This window comes from Vespa velutina, chromosome 4 (genome assembly GCF_912470025.1).
Source record: "Vespa velutina chromosome 4, iVesVel2.1, whole genome shotgun sequence".
Taxonomy (NCBI): Eukaryota; Metazoa; Arthropoda; class Insecta; order Hymenoptera; family Vespidae; genus Vespa; species Vespa velutina.
The window spans coordinates 5,257,654-5,276,267 of NC_062191.1; the positions used below are offsets into that span (position 1 = coordinate 5,257,654).

The 18,614-nt window shown below is 27.3% G+C and overlaps 6 protein-coding genes across 11 annotated transcripts in view; 1 reads left to right on the plus strand and 5 right to left on the minus strand.

Annotated features, from left to right (window-relative positions):
- Positions 1-3,698, minus strand: part of LOC124948812 (solute carrier organic anion transporter family member 74D) — a 95,456-nt gene extending 91,758 nt beyond the window's left edge. Inside the window, exon 1 of the mRNA XM_047493020.1 lies at positions 3,278-3,698. The gene's annotated coding sequence lies outside the window, so the exon portion shown is untranslated. The remainder of the gene's footprint in view (positions 1-3,277) is intronic.
- Positions 3,699-5,604: 1,906 nt separating this feature from the next.
- LOC124948813 (splicing factor 3B subunit 6) lies at positions 5,605-6,527 on the minus strand. The gene is made up of 3 exons (XM_047493023.1): positions 6,368-6,527; positions 6,119-6,237; positions 5,605-6,037 (listed from the first exon to the last, which is right to left on the minus strand). The coding sequence occupies exons 1-3, from the start codon at positions 6,398-6,400 to the stop codon at positions 5,812-5,814; spliced, it is 378 nt and encodes a 125-aa protein (XP_047348979.1). The 5' UTR covers positions 6,401-6,527; the 3' UTR covers positions 5,605-5,811.
- Positions 6,528-7,484: 957 nt separating this feature from the next.
- On the minus strand, positions 7,485-14,076 carry LOC124948584 (probable elongation factor 1-delta). 5 transcript variants are annotated; one of them, XM_047492395.1, is made up of 9 exons: positions 13,901-14,048; positions 11,593-11,728; positions 10,342-10,605; positions 9,479-9,577; positions 9,024-9,123; positions 8,606-8,787; positions 8,164-8,233; positions 7,967-8,092; positions 7,485-7,843 (listed from the first exon to the last, which is right to left on the minus strand). In XM_047492395.1, exons 2-9 carry the CDS (start codon positions 11,686-11,688, stop codon positions 7,689-7,691), a joined length of 1,092 nt encoding a protein of 363 aa, XP_047348351.1. In that variant the 5' UTR covers positions 11,689-11,728; positions 13,901-14,048; the 3' UTR covers positions 7,485-7,688. The 5 variants fall into 5 exon arrangements, with proteins under 5 accessions (XP_047348351.1, XP_047348352.1, XP_047348353.1 ...); XM_047492396.1 differs by lacking the exon at positions 13,901-14,048 and adding an exon at positions 12,113-12,254; XM_047492397.1 differs by lacking the exon at positions 10,342-10,605 and having other exon boundaries at positions 13,901-14,047.
- A 471-nt stretch (positions 14,077-14,547) lies between these two features.
- LOC124948663 (chromatin accessibility complex 16kD protein) lies at positions 14,548-15,752 on the plus strand. Its single transcript, XM_047492576.1, has 2 exons — positions 14,548-14,702; positions 14,920-15,752. Exons 1-2 carry the CDS (start codon positions 14,568-14,570, stop codon positions 15,310-15,312), a joined length of 528 nt encoding a protein of 175 aa, XP_047348532.1. The 5' UTR covers positions 14,548-14,567; the 3' UTR covers positions 15,313-15,752.
- Positions 14,970-16,843, minus strand: LOC124948662 (transmembrane protein 199). 2 transcript variants are annotated; one of them, XM_047492575.1, is made up of 3 exons: positions 16,283-16,843; positions 15,957-16,210; positions 14,970-15,205 (listed from the first exon to the last, which is right to left on the minus strand). In XM_047492575.1, the coding sequence occupies exons 1-2, from the start codon at positions 16,695-16,697 to the stop codon at positions 15,960-15,962; spliced, it is 666 nt and encodes a 221-aa protein (XP_047348531.1). In that variant the 5' UTR covers positions 16,698-16,843; the 3' UTR covers positions 14,970-15,205; positions 15,957-15,959. The 2 variants fall into 2 exon arrangements, with proteins under 2 accessions (XP_047348531.1, XP_047348530.1); XM_047492574.1 differs by lacking the exon at positions 14,970-15,205 and having other exon boundaries at positions 15,862-16,210.
- LOC124948664 (biogenesis of lysosome-related organelles complex 1 subunit 5) lies at positions 16,704-17,929 on the minus strand. The gene is made up of 4 exons (XM_047492577.1): positions 17,821-17,929; positions 17,623-17,705; positions 17,086-17,274; positions 16,704-17,008 (listed from the first exon to the last, which is right to left on the minus strand). The coding sequence occupies exons 1-4, from the start codon at positions 17,837-17,839 to the stop codon at positions 16,841-16,843; spliced, it is 459 nt and encodes a 152-aa protein (XP_047348533.1). The 5' UTR covers positions 17,840-17,929; the 3' UTR covers positions 16,704-16,840.
- Between the last annotated feature and the right edge of the window lie 685 nt (positions 17,930-18,614).

An 18,614-nucleotide genomic window follows, 5' to 3' on the forward strand; every position in this document is an offset into this window, starting at 1 on the left:
ATATATATATATATATATATATATATTATTATGTAATTATAATTAATGATAAAACCTTAATTATTCTTATATTGTCGTTTATATATAAGAAAAATTTCTAAATATATTTAATTAGATTGAAATGAATTATCTTTGCGGGGGAGAGAAAATGTTCATGGTTCTTCGGTTGTATGTCTTGGTTCTATTCGAAAAATAAAACTGTAGGAGGGTCGAAAGAGTTGTGCATTTACGAGGAGTAGTGCCGTAAACACGATAAGGCTGACCGTAAAGTTCCAGCGGGTGCAGAAGTCGTTCGCCGACATTTTATTATTTCGATGGCGCGCAACACGAGCGGGAGGCAGAACGGACGTGCAATACAACTTCCGCGATCGACGTTTCAATCAGCAGTCCACGTTCATAGCTGAGAAGCATAGGCAAAGAGGTAACTCGAGTACCAATCAATTCGCTTATTTTACGCGGAGAAATTTGTATATATACATATATATATATATATATATATATATATATATATATATATATATATATATATACATATATATGTGTATATGTGTGTGTATGTATATATATAATATATATATATACTTATAATATTTAGATACATATATATATATACATATATATGTATACAGTGATGAACAAAATAAATCATACATCTTTCAACAAATTGAATTTGTTAGTATAATTAATTTTTTTGCAAATAGATACGAAAAAATCAAAGCATTTCAAAGTATTTAAATAAAAGAAATATTCAATTGGAATAGAGAGATGAATTGTTAATTAATTTTCAAATTTTATAAATCGATTGACGAATCATTTTCTTACTTACTTTTACAAAATAATGAAAAAAAAAAAAAAATAAAAATATATATATATATATATATATGGATTGGTCCTACATACCATATAGATAGATAAAATGTATATAAATAGAATACAAACAGGATTGTGTATGTGCATACATAATGTATGTATGTAATAAGATACATCGAGATAATCGAGTCAGTTGTTCTCGAAGCTTTGGCAAATCGAACGAATCTAAATTCCGGAATCGGTAGCCATTTCGAGGTATCTCTTAGAAATCAGTATACGATCGGTGAATCGATCGCGGTATGTTTGCACGATTATGTCCTCGTATTAATGAGTTCCCACGAAGGAGAGTCTGTTAGAAGGAGGGAAAGGAGGAGGGGAAGGAGGAGGAGGAGGAGGAGGAGGACTCACAGAACGGTGAGTTCTCTCCTCCTCACGGAACTCGAAGTCAAGTTGAGCCGAGCCCTGAAAATACGTGTATAGACTGCGAAAGAAGCAGAAATAAATGTACCGAATGTGTATCGGCGACGAAGACGTATCCGTGAGAGGGATAAAGAGAGAGAGAGAGAGAGAGAGAGAGAGAGAGAGAGAGAGAGAGAGAGAGAGAGAGAAAGAAAGAGAGAAAAAAGAGAAAGAGAGAGAGAGAGAGAGATCGAAGGAACACGTGGAAGGCTCCCTATGACTTCCGTTTCTTTACACGAGTTCGTACGATACGAAAATAGACGGCGAAACCAAGAAACCCAAAAGATCGAAGTCTTTTACAACGAACGCCATAATTGCCCTTCATACCTTTCATACTTAATATTTATTTCATACTTTTATACTTAATGTTTTAGCATTTATATATAAAATATGTAGTTCGTTAATTATTAGAAAAATGTAAAAGATAAAGAGATATTATCTTCAAAATCCATAAAGATACTTTTCTTTCGCATTTTTTTAGCGTCCTTTTTTTTCCAAATAATTTCTATCTATTCGATTCATATATTTATTAATTAATGATATGTATTTTATGAAATAAATAATCAATATATATGTATGAATATTTTGATCAGTATTCATAATAAAATATCAATAATGGTCAATATAAATAATTATGTATCAGGGTTGCGTTTAGGTTTATTGTTGTTATTAAATATTAATCATCTATTTGAAATATTGATAAATTATTACATTTGTAAATGTTTTAAATGCAAGTACCGACGATTCTTGTATTGATTGATATAATATTAATCACATATATTACGTACTGATATATTTGTATAAATATCTACTAATCATTTATTTAAAATATTAAAAAAATAAACGTTAAAAAATATTAAATGACAAGCTACCAATGAATAACAGTTTTCTTAGATAAATAGGTCAAGTTATATGTATACTATTATATTTATAAATTCGAATTCGTAGATGTTCACTTTACAGATCTTTTTTTTTTTCATATATATATATATATATATATATAGAATGGACAAAAAAAAAATTAAGAGATGATTTTAAAAATCAATTATTCTTTTACGAGATGTCACGCGCTAACATTTTTTTTTTTTCATATTATAAAATAACAAATCTAAAAAACGTCTTGAAAAAGAATAACTGATATTTGAAAGCACTTAAGATCCTTTGGCCCATATATAAATAATATAAATAAAATTTTTAACGATTCTTTTAAGATCAATAAATTATTTTCATATATATATATTCCATTATATATATATATATATATATATATATATATATATATATATATATATATAAAATGATATAAATCAAGTTTGATAGCGGTGCTTCATTTTTGATTTGACCTACATAAAAATGAATAGGAAGAGCTTTTCTTTTTATCTTTTCTCTGCATTAATTTTTTCTTCGTTCGCGTGGGAGTCGATACGTGCTTAATAATATATGTGTGCGCGCGCGTGTGATGTGTGTGTGTGTATATATATTATATACATGCTTGTGTGCATGCATATGTGTACTTAAGCGCAAAAGTATGCATCACATCGTATTTATCCAGACGGCAGACAAACATGCTCTTCAGCATGTACTGAACACCTGTCGCGTTCGTTCATTTCTAAAGAGCTCTCTATTACTGAACTCTAATACGTTTACACGTGTATTAGAAACGGCCAGTTTAATACATTTTCGTTTCTCTTTTTCTTTTTTAAGATAAAACTATAATTTTTATGGTTTTATTTTAATAGAAATTTGTTAATCGAAAAAGAGATAATTTTTTTTCTATCTTTCTTTTTTTTTTCTTTTTTTTTTTTTTCCTTTTCTTTTCCCTGAGAATCGATGAGAATTATACGTAATTGATTGATTGATTGATTGATTGATTGATTGATCGATCGATCGATCGATTGATTGATTAGTTGATTGATTTATCGATTGATCGATTGAATAATTAATTAACTAATTAATTAATTAATTAATTAATTGATTATATTAGATTAAATAATATTCAACAACTTACAAATTTGCCGGAGGAATTAAAGGCAGCAGACGTTCGGACGAAGTAACATAGTGCATAGGCCAATATTCTCGATTCTTAGTATTAATTAAGATCATCGTGATCTAAGCGGAAGGAACTTGCCTCTCTCTCTCTCTCTCTCTCTTGTTTACTTCCCTTCTCGATACTTTATACGTGATTTTAATACGATGATTCTCGCATTATTTGATCTGATAAGATCTCGTCGAGTCTTTCCTTCGTATTATCGAAACGCGGACATATTTGAAAGAATACGTTTACGAAGGAAGTTAACCAATAAGCAAATAGTACGACGATGACGTCAGCGGGAATGTAAACGCGCGCGCACGATGAAATCGATCTACATATAAAATATAATCAATATCATTTTTTTTGTTTTGTTTATATTCCTTTTATCTAAGCTAATCGTTTATTATTATTCTTAATTAATTCTAAACTTAACAATGTAAAAGAAGAAATATAATCGAACTTAAATAAAACATAAGGAAGGATGGAAAGAATGAAAGAACAAAGTTTGAAAATAAATACTGGTTTACGTTACGAATCGCGCGGTAAGTTGTATGTAAATGATTAGCCAATGAGATAAGGAGAGTTAGTTGGCGGCGCCATCTAACGAACGTTTCAAGCTAGAGGCGCTGCATCGTTGAGGACTAGAAATAATGGTCGCCATATTTTGACGAAAGAGTGATTACAGGTGAAAAGTAAGAGGGAAATGGTCGTGGTAATGATGATGATAATGATGATGATGATGACGATAACGATGACGATGACGATGACGATAACAATGACGATGATGATAATAGAAAACAAGAAAGAGAAGAAAAAGAAAAAGAAGAAGGGATAAAAAAATGGCGGCGATGATAGGCCATCAGTCGTACCCCGTGGTGCTGTGTATTTGCTTGGACTCTATGATCTCTAGACAGCGCGACGACAACGAGGACGATGACGACGACAAAGAGAACGAACGAGGACGATGACAAGGACGAAGCCAAGAAGCAAGGACGTGACGATAACGAAGAGATTGTCGATGTTGGATAAGAAATAAGAGGGAATATAGAAGGTCGAGTTAGATGTAGAGTTAGATTTAGAAGAATCTGACGAAGGTGAAAAGAAGAGGGAGGAGGAGGAGGAGGAGGAGGAAGAGGAGGAGGACGACGACGACGAAAAGGAGGAGGAGAAAGAAGAAGAGGAGGAGGAAGAGGAGGAGGAGGAGGAAGAGGAGGAGGAGGAGGAAAAAGAGGAGGAAGGAAGAATGCCGCTTGAGCTCAGGGCCAGGACGATCTCGCGGCAAAGAGTGAGCGGCGAGAAAGCAAAGAGCTCCGAGAGGGCGGCGACGATACTGTCGCCGGCGACCTTGCCGTCGCCGCAGCACTCGTATGACATTTGGACGCGCGGAGGACGACGACGCGACACGGAGACGTTAAGCATGCGCACGTTCGCGAATAAGCCGGGAGTCCGGCGACCGTGCACGGACTTGACGGCTTTTCGCTTTCGACTGAAATCGAACGTCGACTTGCTGTCAGCCTGCCCTGACCTGCCTCCCCTTCTCTCTCTCTCTCTTTCTCTCTCTCTCTCTCTCTCTCTCTTTTCTCTCTTCTCTCTCTCTCTCTCTCTCTCTCTCTCTCTCTTTCTTTCTTTCTTTCTTTCTTTCTTTCTTTCTTTCTTTCTTTCTTTCTCTTTCCTCCATCTCACTCCTCGCCTCCTCCTCTCGCGCACGCGTGTCCCTTCTATTAGTACAACGTACATGCGACATTATCTAACTCCTTATGCCTAGATAAGGCTCATCTTAAAATAAGAAATCGAAAACCAATTGTATTCCACTAGGTGATAACATATGTTACGTTCATTGAGAAAGTTCGTTTCATTGAAAAAGGACATATTCAATGTCATGGCCATTTGTCTATTATTATTTTCATGATATTTACATTTACATTAGAAATACGAGGCTATGTCGCTCTTACAAATTTACTTTTTATCTAACGCGTTATTCACAGTTTGCTTTACCGTGTCAATCATATTGTCTGCTGAGAAAATATTTAAATAAGAAAAGATTCTAAACGTTTGAAAACCACAGTTAGATATATATAATTATGATATATACATACATATATATATATATATATGTATATATATATATATATATATATATCTTCATATACATATATATATATTCCATTCCACGACGAATTGTAAAAGTAGTATAAATTACAGCTCGGGATTTAAATATTTTAAAAAATTGATAATTAAACTATTTGTTTTTAATATACAAATATTTTAAACAAATTCATTTTCAGACATTAATTTTTTAGATCTTAGAAAGATAATATAGAATCCTTTATTTACATTATTTGTAATTATTTTTCTTTAAATATTATATTATGGGGTAAACCTTACAATTTAAATCTTATGAAACTTATATTTACATACATGGAACTTTTTCTTTGTAATGTTCCAGTCACAAAAAAATAATCGCAGAGTGAATATTATATTTAATCGTACATAGAGATTAAATCTTGTAGTTATTTCTTCTCTTCATTCAAATTATACTTTGTCTTTAATTTATCTATTTCTTCCATCTTCTTGTCAACGTCGACTCGCTTGAATGCTTTATTACTTTGATAATATAGGACCACTAGATAACGATTACACACATTGAAACCGCTGAGATGGTCACATGCATTTTTAGCATCAAAGATATCTTCATAAACGACAAATGCAGTTCCTCTAGTTTCAGCTGTATTACCACTAATGTAAAATAAAAATATAAATAATATTTTTGAAATTGTGATATGAATAAAATCAATGAAAATTTCAATGAATACTCACACTCTGATTTGTCTAATTGCCCCATATTTACCAAAGATATCATACATTTCCTCTGCTGTAATCTTGTAAGGTAAATTTCTAATATATAAAACTCGATTTACTTCTGGTGGAAGCCTTACCTGTAAAAAAAAAATTAATAATTTAAATATCTACACAAGCACGTTTAGGTTATGTAAAATTACTTCATACAAAATATACGTCGCAAATAAAAAAGTCGTTTTATTAGTTCGTTTTTATTTTAATATTTACATTGGCTCGACGTTGTAACATAGCCATAGTCATTTTGTTGAGATAAAATTATTCTTCGTTAAAAAATGTAAACAAACAGGTTTAATAACACATCAGACACAAGACTACACCGTAATATAGCTAACGACAGTGTGACCAACATTACTTTTTTAAACAGGATTTACGAATAGAGAAACGTAAGTAAATCTCATTTTTAGTTCTTTTTTTTTATAGTTTTATTTTATTATTTAATTTTTATTTATTACATACTTAAAGGATTTTTAAACTTTAATTTAAAAAATAATTCACATGATTAATGTTAAGTAATTATCAAAGCAAAAATTAATATTTAGGCGAGTAAGTGTATAAAATCATTAAGCAGATAATTTTTATAATTATCAAATTTTTTTTACATATTTTTATTGTTTATATATATATATATATATATATATATATATATATATATATATATATATATATATACAATTTATAATATATATATATATATATACACAATTCATAAAATATATATATATATATATATAATCAATTTTGTGGTTTCAATTTAAGAAGATAGGTTATGTTGGTGTTATTGATTTTATTTGCAATAGTTAACATAAAACAAGAAATACATTAATTTAACAGATTTTGATATAAAACAAATTTGTCTTTAGTGAAATTCAAAAATAAATTATTACTGTAAAATAAATTATAATAACATATATTATCATTAATTAATATAATCATTAGAAATTTATTTTATTTTCTATGTGTAATTAATTACTAATCGAAGTTATTATATATGAAGCAATATATGTCAAAAATTTTTATATCAATAAAATTTATTACGAAATATATAAAATTAGCATTTAAAAATTTATTAATATCAATCCATTATATATGTGCTTCAAGTATGATAGATTTTAGTATATATGTTACACAGTTTAAATTTTATTTATAATTTATTTCGAACAAACATTTTATATCAAAATGTCAATGTTTTAAATTAAAAGTTCGTATTTCGAATGATTTTATATAATTCTTTAATTTCAAATTTTTAAAAGAGATTATTTACTTGTGTTTAATTTTTTTTCACAAGTTATGAGTATGAAACAAAAGTAATAGAAAAGTTTGATAGTTTAAATGTTTCTTCTATGGGCATTTCTATAGTAATTTTTTTCTTTTTTTTTTTTCCTTTTTTCTTTTTTAAATATTTTCACGTATAGCATACAATAAGCATACACGTGCATATTAGAACTTCTAATGGAATGAAAAGATGGCACAGCAAATCCGTGTTTCTATGTAACTATACCTGCCATAATATTTGCCCGAAATGAAATAATTATATTTTATTGAAAGCGGCGATGTCAACACTTTGAACATAATCTTCGATTTCCTGTATTTGTTCAGTTAACCAATCGACAGACACTTTATCGTCCTCCACAACACAAGAAATTTGAAGTTTATGAATACCAAATGCAAGTGGTACAAGCTTGGCTGAAATAATAAAATCATAGATGTTTTATTAATTTATGATAACATATTAATTGTTTTATATATATATATATATAAAAAATGCTGAAAGCATAAAATTGTAATTGAATAGCTTATTGGTCTTACCTGCACCCCATAATAATCCATCAGTTTCAATTTTACGTACTTCAGTCTCCATAATTTTCATATCAGTTTCATCATCCCACGGTTTAACATCAAGTATTATGTTAGATTTAGCAATCAATGCGGGCTCTATTTATAAGAAATACATTAGATCGTTGTAAAAAAAAAAAAAAAAAAAAAAAAAATATGAACTAACTCACTTTTAGCCTTCTTTGCAGCATATGCAGCAAGACGTTCTTCTCTAATTTTAGCAGCTTCTGCATCTTCACCCTAATAAGTTAGAAATTGATAGGATTGGTGATTATAATTTATCTCGTAAGATAATTCCGTTAATTAGTTACTATGATTTGTATTGAAATTTGTGTCAAGAATGGTAAGAAATGGTTGACTTTATATGGTTGATATTAGTGTCTTGGGAATATCTGGTGTATACTGATTAATAAAAATACGCGATATTTTTTGTTTTTGTTTTTAAAAATTCTAAAAATGAAAATTAAAGAAGCATTCCATGTCTTTGTGGCTTACAGAATATATGTTGAGTAAAATGTTGATATTTCTATTAGTAAATTATATCAATCATATGTATGTATAATTATTATATGTAACAAATTTAGGAATTTTTTTTTCCATCTTCTCACTTGCCTCTGAATCTGAACCAAATAGATCGATATCTTCATCATCGTCTTCTTTGTTTAATGTATTTTCTAACTTTTCGGGTTTAGCAGGACAAACTGCTAAAACTGGACATGAAAGTATCTGTTCTCCTTCAAGTACTTCTACACGTTTTTCCAACTTTTCAATAATATATCTCAATTCTTGAACAACTATACATAAAGTTCGTTAAAATAATATGAATTATTGTTTAATGTTGTTATCTATTATATTAGAATTAGATACAATTTATTAATATATAAATAAGATTAATATATAGGTTAATAATATATAAATTTATAAAATTTAACTTATCATCTATCTTTTTATGATATAATATTTATAAAATATATTAAGTTAATTAATTAATTTGTAGAGTTTCTAATGTAAAAATTTCGTTTATTCTCACCATTTCGTAAATCCTGGTTATCTTTCTCAAGAGTAGCTATGCGTGATCCAACATCTTGATTGGAATGAGATACTCCAGTAAGTGCAGCAATATCATCCATCTATAAATATATTGAGAAAATATTAAATATAATATTTCCTTGTATTAAATTTATTTAAATTAAAAATTACACATTATAAAATTTATTTCAAGTTTTTAATATTAATTTACTAAATCTTAATCATGAGAAAAAAAAATGTCACTAGTAAGACTTTAATATAAAAAACATTTTTAATGGGACAAAAGTATTTCTATGTGTGAATGTGATATCTGCTTAAGCTGGCTAGGTATTAAATAATAATTATATTATATGCACTTGACTAATAATACATGTTAAAATTATAAGCAGACATGAAGATGGATTATTTTGATAAACATAAAAATTTGTTACTATGATAAATGAGTACTGTACTCACACATTGTAAGGATTGTTTAATATGTTGACGTGCCTTGGCAACTTCATTGGCTAAACTTCCACCAGCAGGTAGGATTGGACAAGTGGACTGTTGGTTTCTCTATATCCATCGATATTAAAGGTTAAATTACACCAGATTGATTAAGACAATCCAATCTATGTCATATCTCCACTAATATATTTTAGAGTTAAAATAAGATAATTGGTTGTTGATCAAGTGGAGATAGACATTAAGCATTATGTTTACACATATGCACGAATTACGTATAATTTGTACACAACGAAGCAAGCACTAAAAACAGTTTTATTATGTTAAGTCCCATAGATAACCATCACCAAAAAAATCTTAAATACTAACTAAATCAAATTGTCATTAATTTGATCATATCAATTATTATTAATTTTAATACTTAAATCTCATTGGTCATAAATATTTTTTGCAAGAAAATATAGGTAAATTTGTTAATGCAAGCATGCTTTATTAAAACAAATATAGTAATATTAATTGGAATGAAAATTATTAATAAATAAATTATAATCTAACAATATATATATATATATGTAAGATATATCAGATAAGTCATCCAAAATTAACTCCTGAGATAAGAATTGTCGATTCTTTTTCTCATAAAATTAGAAATGTACATTTTTATTATACATTTCTTTATACATTTTTATGTTTATTTTAAATGACTTACTTAGTATATATGAAAATGGAGATTTACTTAAATAAAAAATTTTAATAAGCATAATAAAAAAAATATGTGTTAACTAACCTAAAATTGTGATTGTGCTGAAGTCAAATAAAAAATATGCCATTTATACACATATAACACTAATTTTCTAATACATCAAAATTAATACCTGATTAGGCAACTGTTCTTTTTGCTCCTTAATATTGTTTTTTCCTTTTCCTCTATTTCTATATCTTGTATCAGCTTTGTTCTTTTTTTCTTTAACTTTAACTTTTGAGAGACACTTTGTAACCGTATCATTACAAACTTTAATATCTTCATTTTTTACACAAATCTCGTCACATTTTTCTATGATATCCAAGTTGTCCATTTTTAATATATTACACCCATCTTCTTTCTTAAGATTTTTAAAATTTTTTACTTGGTACTTATTCTGTTTTAAAATATCAGTAGATACATTATTATCTGGGAGTAATGATTTATTGTCTTTACATTTTTCAGATTTTCCAGATTTTGATTTTGTTGAAGCATTTATATTTATTAAGTCTTTATGCTTGTTAATTACAGATTTATGAGTGTTAAAGGCATATCTTATTATAATCTTGTTGGACATCATCTTAAAACATGTTTCTTTTTGTGCAAATACAAGATAAAGTCTTGCTAAGAGCACAAAAAGCGTAAAGAAATTGACTACATATTAATATTATGTAATTTATAAAAAGATATGTAAGAGTGAACTTTTATAGCACAATATGCACGCATTTATTAATTGTATCTATGTGTATGTAAATTGTGTAATATGAATCTACATATAATATGGAATGTTTTCATAATATAATATGCAAGAGATTTTCAAGTATAGTTAGAATACCACTGTTCAGTTTTCTCAGTGTTGTATTCTTTGAGGAAATATTTTATCGTGAAAATACCTATGCTGACCTGCATCATAGCTTAAAATACAATACATAAAGTTAGTTTGCAATTAACAAATTTTCCCAACATCATAAAAATTCAGGAGAACACACGGATAAGCATTAAAAGGATCTTGTTATTACCCATCACCAGATATTCCCTCAAATATGTGTTAAGGATGTTAGTGGTTAATTAAATAGCATACTCCAAACCCATGAATATAAAATTGTAAGTGAAGGAAAAATTTGTGCAGATTAGCTGTGGATGCTGGGAGCAATGATAATAAATATATGTCTAATAGTTCTATATTTATACATTTTCTCATGATACGCACTGAAGATAAGATATTAATTGAAATTATGAATTTAGGGGAATTTGTATGACACATTTACTATGTACTGCAATAGTTTATCTATTTCAAAAATTTATATCTTTTTTCTTTTTTTTTTTTTTTTTTTTTTTAATTTCACGTAAATCAACAAACCAGATGGAAACAATGATTTCTTACCTTAGTCCTTCGTTCAAAATATAGCCGCTCTGCTTTATCATAGGATGGCTTGTCAAACCATACCTTCACAAGTGTAAGAGCTGTTGCTGTTGCCATATTTACTGCAGTTATATTTGAAGCTAAAGTATAATAATTTCTGTAACAAAATTTGTATTGAAATAATTTATATAATTATATCATTATTGATGAGATATTAATATTTAAAGTTATAAAAGTTGTTTTTGAAAAATATATTACAAAAAAATTCTTGATGTATGTATAATTAAAAAACAAGAAAGAAAACAGATAAAGTGAATCAAAAAATATGCTTAGATAATTAATAATAATATAAAATCTGTTACGTTTATTAGATAAAAATACAAAAATGTCAAATAGTTCTATAATTATATATACATATATATATATATATATGTATATATATATATATATATATATATATACACATATTTTAAAATAGTTTATGTCATAAGCACATGATATAAAAATAATTTCCTTTGATTTATATAACAATAATACTCACTAACAACTATCATCATCGCTAAAGTAAATATTTTCAGAAATATTGACATTTGTTGTCTTGTAACAAGATAACTTTAGTTGATATCGTGGTTTATTCGTTTTTAATGTTTGATCAGTAGATTTAGTCATTATTTCATTTAGTATATCATAAATTTGTTTCTCTTGATTCGTAGGGCAAACACATGGAAATATTTCCATAGGATCAAAGTATTTTATAAATGCTTTAAGCTCATTAAATGAAGAATGCATGGAGTAACATACATTATACGTTCTTTCTCTGTGTTCATCCCACTCAGCTATCTTTGATATATCTTTTCCTTGCCATTTTAATACCGATGGCACAATAATTAATATATTTTCTTTGCTTACATCATAACGACACTTTAATGATCGATCTGATTTTTTAGTACATGCATGTATAGGAGTACTGTTAGAATCATTTGTAATATAGGGAGCTATTTCAGTAATAGAACAATAAGTATTGTACACAAGATTTTTAACATGAATTTTCATATTTAAAGACTTTGATAATTCTATGTAAAGAAACTCTGAACCATAAAGGGCAGAACATTCCAGCATAACAACATTCCTTGGGTCTTGATCGAGCCATTCCTTAATTGCTTGATGTATTTTTATTATACTTTCTTTTCGAGATGGTAAATAAGAAAAGTTAGGGTTTAAAAAGGTTGTATCTAAATAAATTTTATCAAGTTTCTTTGGAAGTAACCTACAGCCTTGTTTTACATGCAAAGATCTTAATTTTGAATAATCATTTGGATTAATTCTAAAGTCTCCAGTATAAAGCACTAATTTATCTTGCTTTTGAAAGAGAAACATGAGAGAGCCTGGACAATGCCCAGCTGAAATACTTATTACTACAATAATATGATTATTATCCTGTTTATCATTATATTCTATAACGACTGGAGTGTCTATATGAATCTCTTTTATTTTGCAATTTTCATTTAAGCTAAATTTATTTTGTAGAATTAATTTACTAATTGGACTACAATAAAGATACTTATTACATTTTTCTAAGTATTCAAAGAATAAATTATTTAAACCATTCATATGATCTACGTGACAATGACTAAGAAAAAATACAGAAGAGTTAAGATTTTGTCCGCTAAATGAATCCACAGAGATAGCTGGTAATTCCTCGATAAGCCCAAGAAAAGTTGACATTGTGCCATTTGAAATATACCTGTAATATAGAAACGAAGTGTGCCAACTATACCGTTAACCTCTTACAGATTATTAAGATAAGGGAAATGCGATATATATGTAAAAATCTTTAAAAGATTATTTTATCAAGAAATTCATGAAATACGATTTATAGTATATTCCTTTTATTTGATCTTTCTACTAGTTTTAAATTTAAAACAAATTAAATTCGTGAATTTTTATTGAACCAGCTGTTATAGGCTTAAATATAACGAACTAATCCACACACACACACACACACACACACACACACGCACGCACATACGCACACGCACATATATATATATATACATACACACACACAGTTATATGTTTCGTAGTTCACACACGATAAAATTAATAGAAATAAAATAATTACAAGTAAAATTGTCTGCACATGTAAAAAAAAAGCTGTATTCTTTATCGTTATTATTACAAGTTAACCATGTGCGTTATCGATCGTTTCATTCATCTCTATATGTATGTATATATACACACACACACACACATATATATAAATAATTTTAATCCAGATATTAAGACCATATATATTACATATTTTTATAATGAAATACTATATAATTACCTTAATAATCGTTTGATATATCTTGGCACAAGGAATTTCACAAATTTGACGCAAGAATTGTCTCTCTTGATCAATCTGCCACGGGTAATCAGTCTGTACCGGATCTAGAAATCAAATGGAGAAAACAGCGAAATACCTATGCATACAAATATTATAAGAGAAACAGACAAAGCAATGGCGGAAAATTTCGTAACTATTTCTCGAAATGTTACTAGCTTCTGTTTTATAAAATGTTTTGATGATGCTTATATGCGAAAAAGATACGCGAATTTAGATGAAAATATATGTTGAAAAATAATAGAATGGAAATTTTTTCATACAAGATTTCATTTCCGAATAAATTGTTATCTTACATATAATCTGTATTGCACTGTTCAAATTTATTTGATTAGATAATAAGGAATAAACAATTAAATAAAAATATTTTTTAAATGTCTCATTGATAAACAAAAATGACTTATTAAATTAATAATAAATAATAATAAAATTGTAACTATATATCAAAGTTTACGTAAAATAATAATTTTAAATTCAACGATATCGATGAAATCATTGAAACGTTTATTTCATTTAAAATTGGCGGGTAACGAAGTTCGATATGTACGTCGCTAGTCAATTTCTATTAGCGTCGTTCAGTTTGTATTGATTTGTCAGATTAATTTTAAAAATGGCGGCGCAAGGTATACCATCTAAAATGAAGGAATTACGTTTACCTATATCAAGAGTAAAAACCATAATGAAAAGTTCACCTTATGTCGATACAGTTGGACAAGACGGATTGTATTTAGTTACGAAAGCTACAGTAAGTTTTTTATGATAAATATACGGAAGTTCGAAAGATGCAAATACATTCGAGTACGGTGGTTAAGCCGACTTGCGTATTTTACGGCGGGATTATTAAAAATATTATAATTTTATATTATTCATTATCTTTATTCATTATTATGTTTATATATGTTTAAATTAGAATTATATATATATATATTATTTGTCAATTAAAAATGTTTTTATATCTTTAGGAATTGTTTATTCACTATCTGACAGAAGAAGCTCATATGCAAAATAATAAAGGGAATAATTTAGATTACAAGCATTTAGCAGAAGTTGTACAAACAAATGATACGTTGGAATTTTTACGGGAAATAATGCCACGAAAAATTACAGTAAGGCAATTCAAGGAAATGATGGCATCTAAATCATCGAATAGTAGTTCTTCTGAAAGTAGCTCAGACTCAGATAGTGATAGCGAATCTGATACTGACTCTTGTTCTAATAGCGACAATAAGGAAGATAATGAAAACTCATCTGGTAGTGAACATGAAACAGAAACACAAGAAAATGGTAAATGTAGTTTCAGTGATAAAAGTGAGGCTAGTGTTAAAAGTGACAGCGAAGAGGAATCTAAGAGGTAGAAATAAACAAATAGGATAAAATTCTATTATATTCATAGGTTATGCTTAATAAGTATTTTAGAAGATATTTAGTCTACAATTTTATTTTTAAGATATTTTATTAAAGACATCAAATTATGTCTATATGATTCTTATTAATTAATATGGATCATATTATTTATAATAATGAGTGACCAAAAATATGAAAAATTTAGTAAAAATTAAGAATAACAAAAAATATAAAATTAATTGTTTCACTTGAATATTGTTAATTCAATTACTTTTAAAGAAAAAAAATTTCTTTTGAAAGAAATACATTTTTAAATCTTTATATTTCATATATTTTTCAATAAAATTATCATTTTTAATTTGTGTGTATTTACAGTAAAATAGTGTCTTTTATAATGCGCACGTGTATTTATTTAAAAGAATTGATAATTTTTATAATAAAATAAAAGAAAAAAGCAGTATGCAATTTTATTACCTATATATATATAATTATATATATATATATATAATATAATGCATTAGTATTATTATAAGTAATTTAAGAATATAAAAAATATTATGTGCCTTACCAAATTTTTTAATAATAAAAACATACTGATTTATAATTTTTAAAATCACATTTATAAGATAATATAAAATATTCTTGTCTGATTTACATTTTATTCTTGATGTAATTTTGTTGGTTTAGGCGTTGAAAATACATCATAACAGTCTTCATTTAACTTAATAGCCAGAAAGTAGATTTCAGCCAAAGCAATTACTAATGCACATATTATACCCAGTAACAGTCTAAATCCAAAATCTAAATTACCAACTATTAATTCTACTCCGACGAAACCAAATGCAAATCCTGCTAATACAGAGAAGATAAATTGTGCAACAGCAATTAGTTGTTTATTTATTTGCTTCACTGTAAATAAAAAATGGAATAATAATTTAATCATATAAATAATAAAGTACCAATCAAAATATTATTTCTTACTTTGATATGCCAATGTATCTTCTGGTAAATCTTTTCGTGTGGAATCAATACTTTTAGTCATAGCTTTATATTCTCTTGCATTTTGTTGCGCTGTCAGTTTTTGTATCCTTGCTTCCAATTCAGGATTTCTGGGTGTAATTTTTGGTGTTGGTAATATTACATCAACATCCTCTAATATTTCATGTAAATATACTTTTTTATCTGTAGTTTTTCTATATTCTTGTAAATAATTATTTAACCAATTTATATCACTTAATTTCAATAAAACGTCATTGCACTTCTTATTACTTTTCTTTAAAGTAACAATACCAGGTGGGGCATCATTTACATCGGATATGTATTTCCAAACAAAGTCTATTAACTTTGTGTTTGGTTTCAAACATATGGATGGATCATCGATTGTTTCTACAGGCATTTTTATATCGTATAAAAATGATATAGATATTTTTCAAAAAATAATATTAGTATTATAATTATATTAAATATTTATGTGTACGTGGCACTACTATAATTATTTTAAGAATATTTGGAAGCTGTAAATGTAAGGTATTTATTAAATCAAGGTGTAATATGTAACTTTTTTTCTAAATCGATATAATATTCTTTGATTTCGTTTTCTTTGTCCTGAAAGGCTTTATCCACTTTTTGACATTTATCGCTCATATCATTTATAAACTTTTCCCATTCCGCTTTACGAATTTCTCTATTATGTTGCAAAGCAAAATCCTGTTATATACAAGTAGTTATAAAATAGTTATCATATAAATGAATTATTTTTTTATTGCTACTTTTGAAGTACGTACACTATCAAATTCTTCTTGTCTCTGAAGTACTCGTTCGCACATACTAAGTGCAACATCGATGTTTGCTTTTAAACTTGGTAAATGACAATCTCCAAGTTGTTCGGCACGTGGCAACTGATTTTGGTCTAATTCCGTTGAATATTCAAGAATTTTGAAAAGTCTTTCCACTTCTCCGTCGTCTCTCTTTTCCTAAACAAATAGAAATCAATAAATACACTAATTTTTCATATTTAAAATCTTATTGCATAACTATTTCATTCATCTCTTAATATTACAATATTATAGTAAAGAATAGATATATATATATATATATATATATATATATATATAAAATGAGGAAAGACTTTTGATGCTTGCAAGTTTTATTTAAATATATTATGTTTACAAATGTCAGGTTATATATGTATCAATGTAGATAGAAAATTATAAAGTTAAAAAAAAATAGATTACCTTGACTCAAGTGAGAAATTTATTTGATTTCTTTTTGATAATGAAATAATTTTTAATAATTGTTATATTAGAAGAATGTTAATTTACCTGAAATTCTCTTAAGAAAAAAGTTACTTCTCCTTGGATAAATGGTCGATGTTCAAAGAGTCTAGTCCAAATTTCTCCCGTGTCTACGAAAACGTGATCTCGAATAATGTCATTGTAATCATCTTTGATATAATAATATGTTATTAAGTTTAGAATATTTTTCTTTCTAAATTTTCAAATATTATTACATGATCGAACCTTTGATAACGGACGCCATGCTGTCGATGGAAATACTTCGTGAACGTAACACAAATGAGGTTCAATCATATGATCGAGTATAGTACATTGCGCAGGCGTGGTATACTTATCTTCAATCGATTTTTCTAAATAAAATAAAATAAAATAAAATAAAATAAATAGATAATGTAATATAAAATCAATAGAAAAAAAAGTAACAATTCAACAAAAATTCATTGAAATATAGATTTTATATTATTTTATAATTAATATGTATTTTAAATTAAATTTTTTTCTCGTTAATTAATATATTGATTATAATTTAATAAATTTATTAAAAAAATTATAATTAAATTTTATTACAATTACAATTGAATATTATTGTTGTTATAGCAATAATATATTTTAAAAATGATGTATAACCTATTTCTTCTACGATATATTTGAAATCTATCGAATAGAACGAGAAAATAAGAGCCAATCATAGAACGTCTTTCATTGTCATGATACGTTTTTATATCATTTCTACTTTTATTCGAAAATATATCGTGAAACTTCGACTTGATGTCTAGAATATCGTTTAACGAATCGTTTAATGTTACGTGTGAATTACTGATTGTGAGAGAAGTAATTTGAGAAGGAAGAGCATAGAATTGCGTAGAATTTGAGACGTCAGGTATTATGATCAGGAGCTTTTGAATGAAATGACAAATATCGATTTGCAAATCCTTATAAGAGATACAATATTATTCGCCATTTTTGTTGTAAAGCTTCCAATTGATATTATCATGGAACAATTCAAAAGAGAATTAATC

Bases quoted from the DNA above. Each gene is read 5' to 3' on its own strand.
- LOC124948664 (XM_047492577.1), bottom strand. The intron at 17,275-17,622 runs GTAAATTAACAT...CTATTTGTTTAG, and splicing joins TTTTCTTAAGAGAATTTCAG to GAAAAGAGAGACGACGGAGA. The intron at 17,009-17,085 runs GTACGTACTTCA...TGTATATAACAG, and splicing joins GACAAGAAGAATTTGATAGT to GATTTTGCTTTGCAACATAA.
- LOC124948813 (XM_047493023.1), bottom strand. From the start codon at position 6,400: ATGACTATGGCTATGTTACAACGTCGAGCCAAT. The intron at 6,238-6,367 runs GTAAATATTAAA...TTTTTTTTACAG, and splicing joins TGTTACAACGTCGAGCCAAT to GTAAGGCTTCCACCAGAAGT. The intron at 6,038-6,118 runs GTGAGTATTCAT...ATTTTACATTAG, and splicing joins GCAATTAGACAAATCAGAGT to TGGTAATACAGCTGAAACTA.
- LOC124948584 (XM_047492394.1), bottom strand. From the start codon at position 13,296: ATGTCAACTTTTCTTGGGCTTATCGAGGAATTACCAGCTATCTCTGTG.
- LOC124948662 (XM_047492575.1), bottom strand. From the start codon at position 16,697: ATGCCTGTAGAAACAATCGATGATCCATCCATATGTTTGAAACCAAAC. The intron at 16,211-16,282 runs GTAAGAAATAAT...TTTTATTTACAG, and splicing joins AGATACATTGGCATATCAAA to TGAAGCAAATAAATAAACAA.
- LOC124948663 (XM_047492576.1), top strand. From the start codon at position 14,568: ATGGCGGCGCAAGGTATACCATCTAAAATGAAGGAATTACGTTTACCT. The intron at 14,703-14,919 runs GTAAGTTTTTTA...TTATATCTTTAG, and splicing joins ATTTAGTTACGAAAGCTACA to GAATTGTTTATTCACTATCT.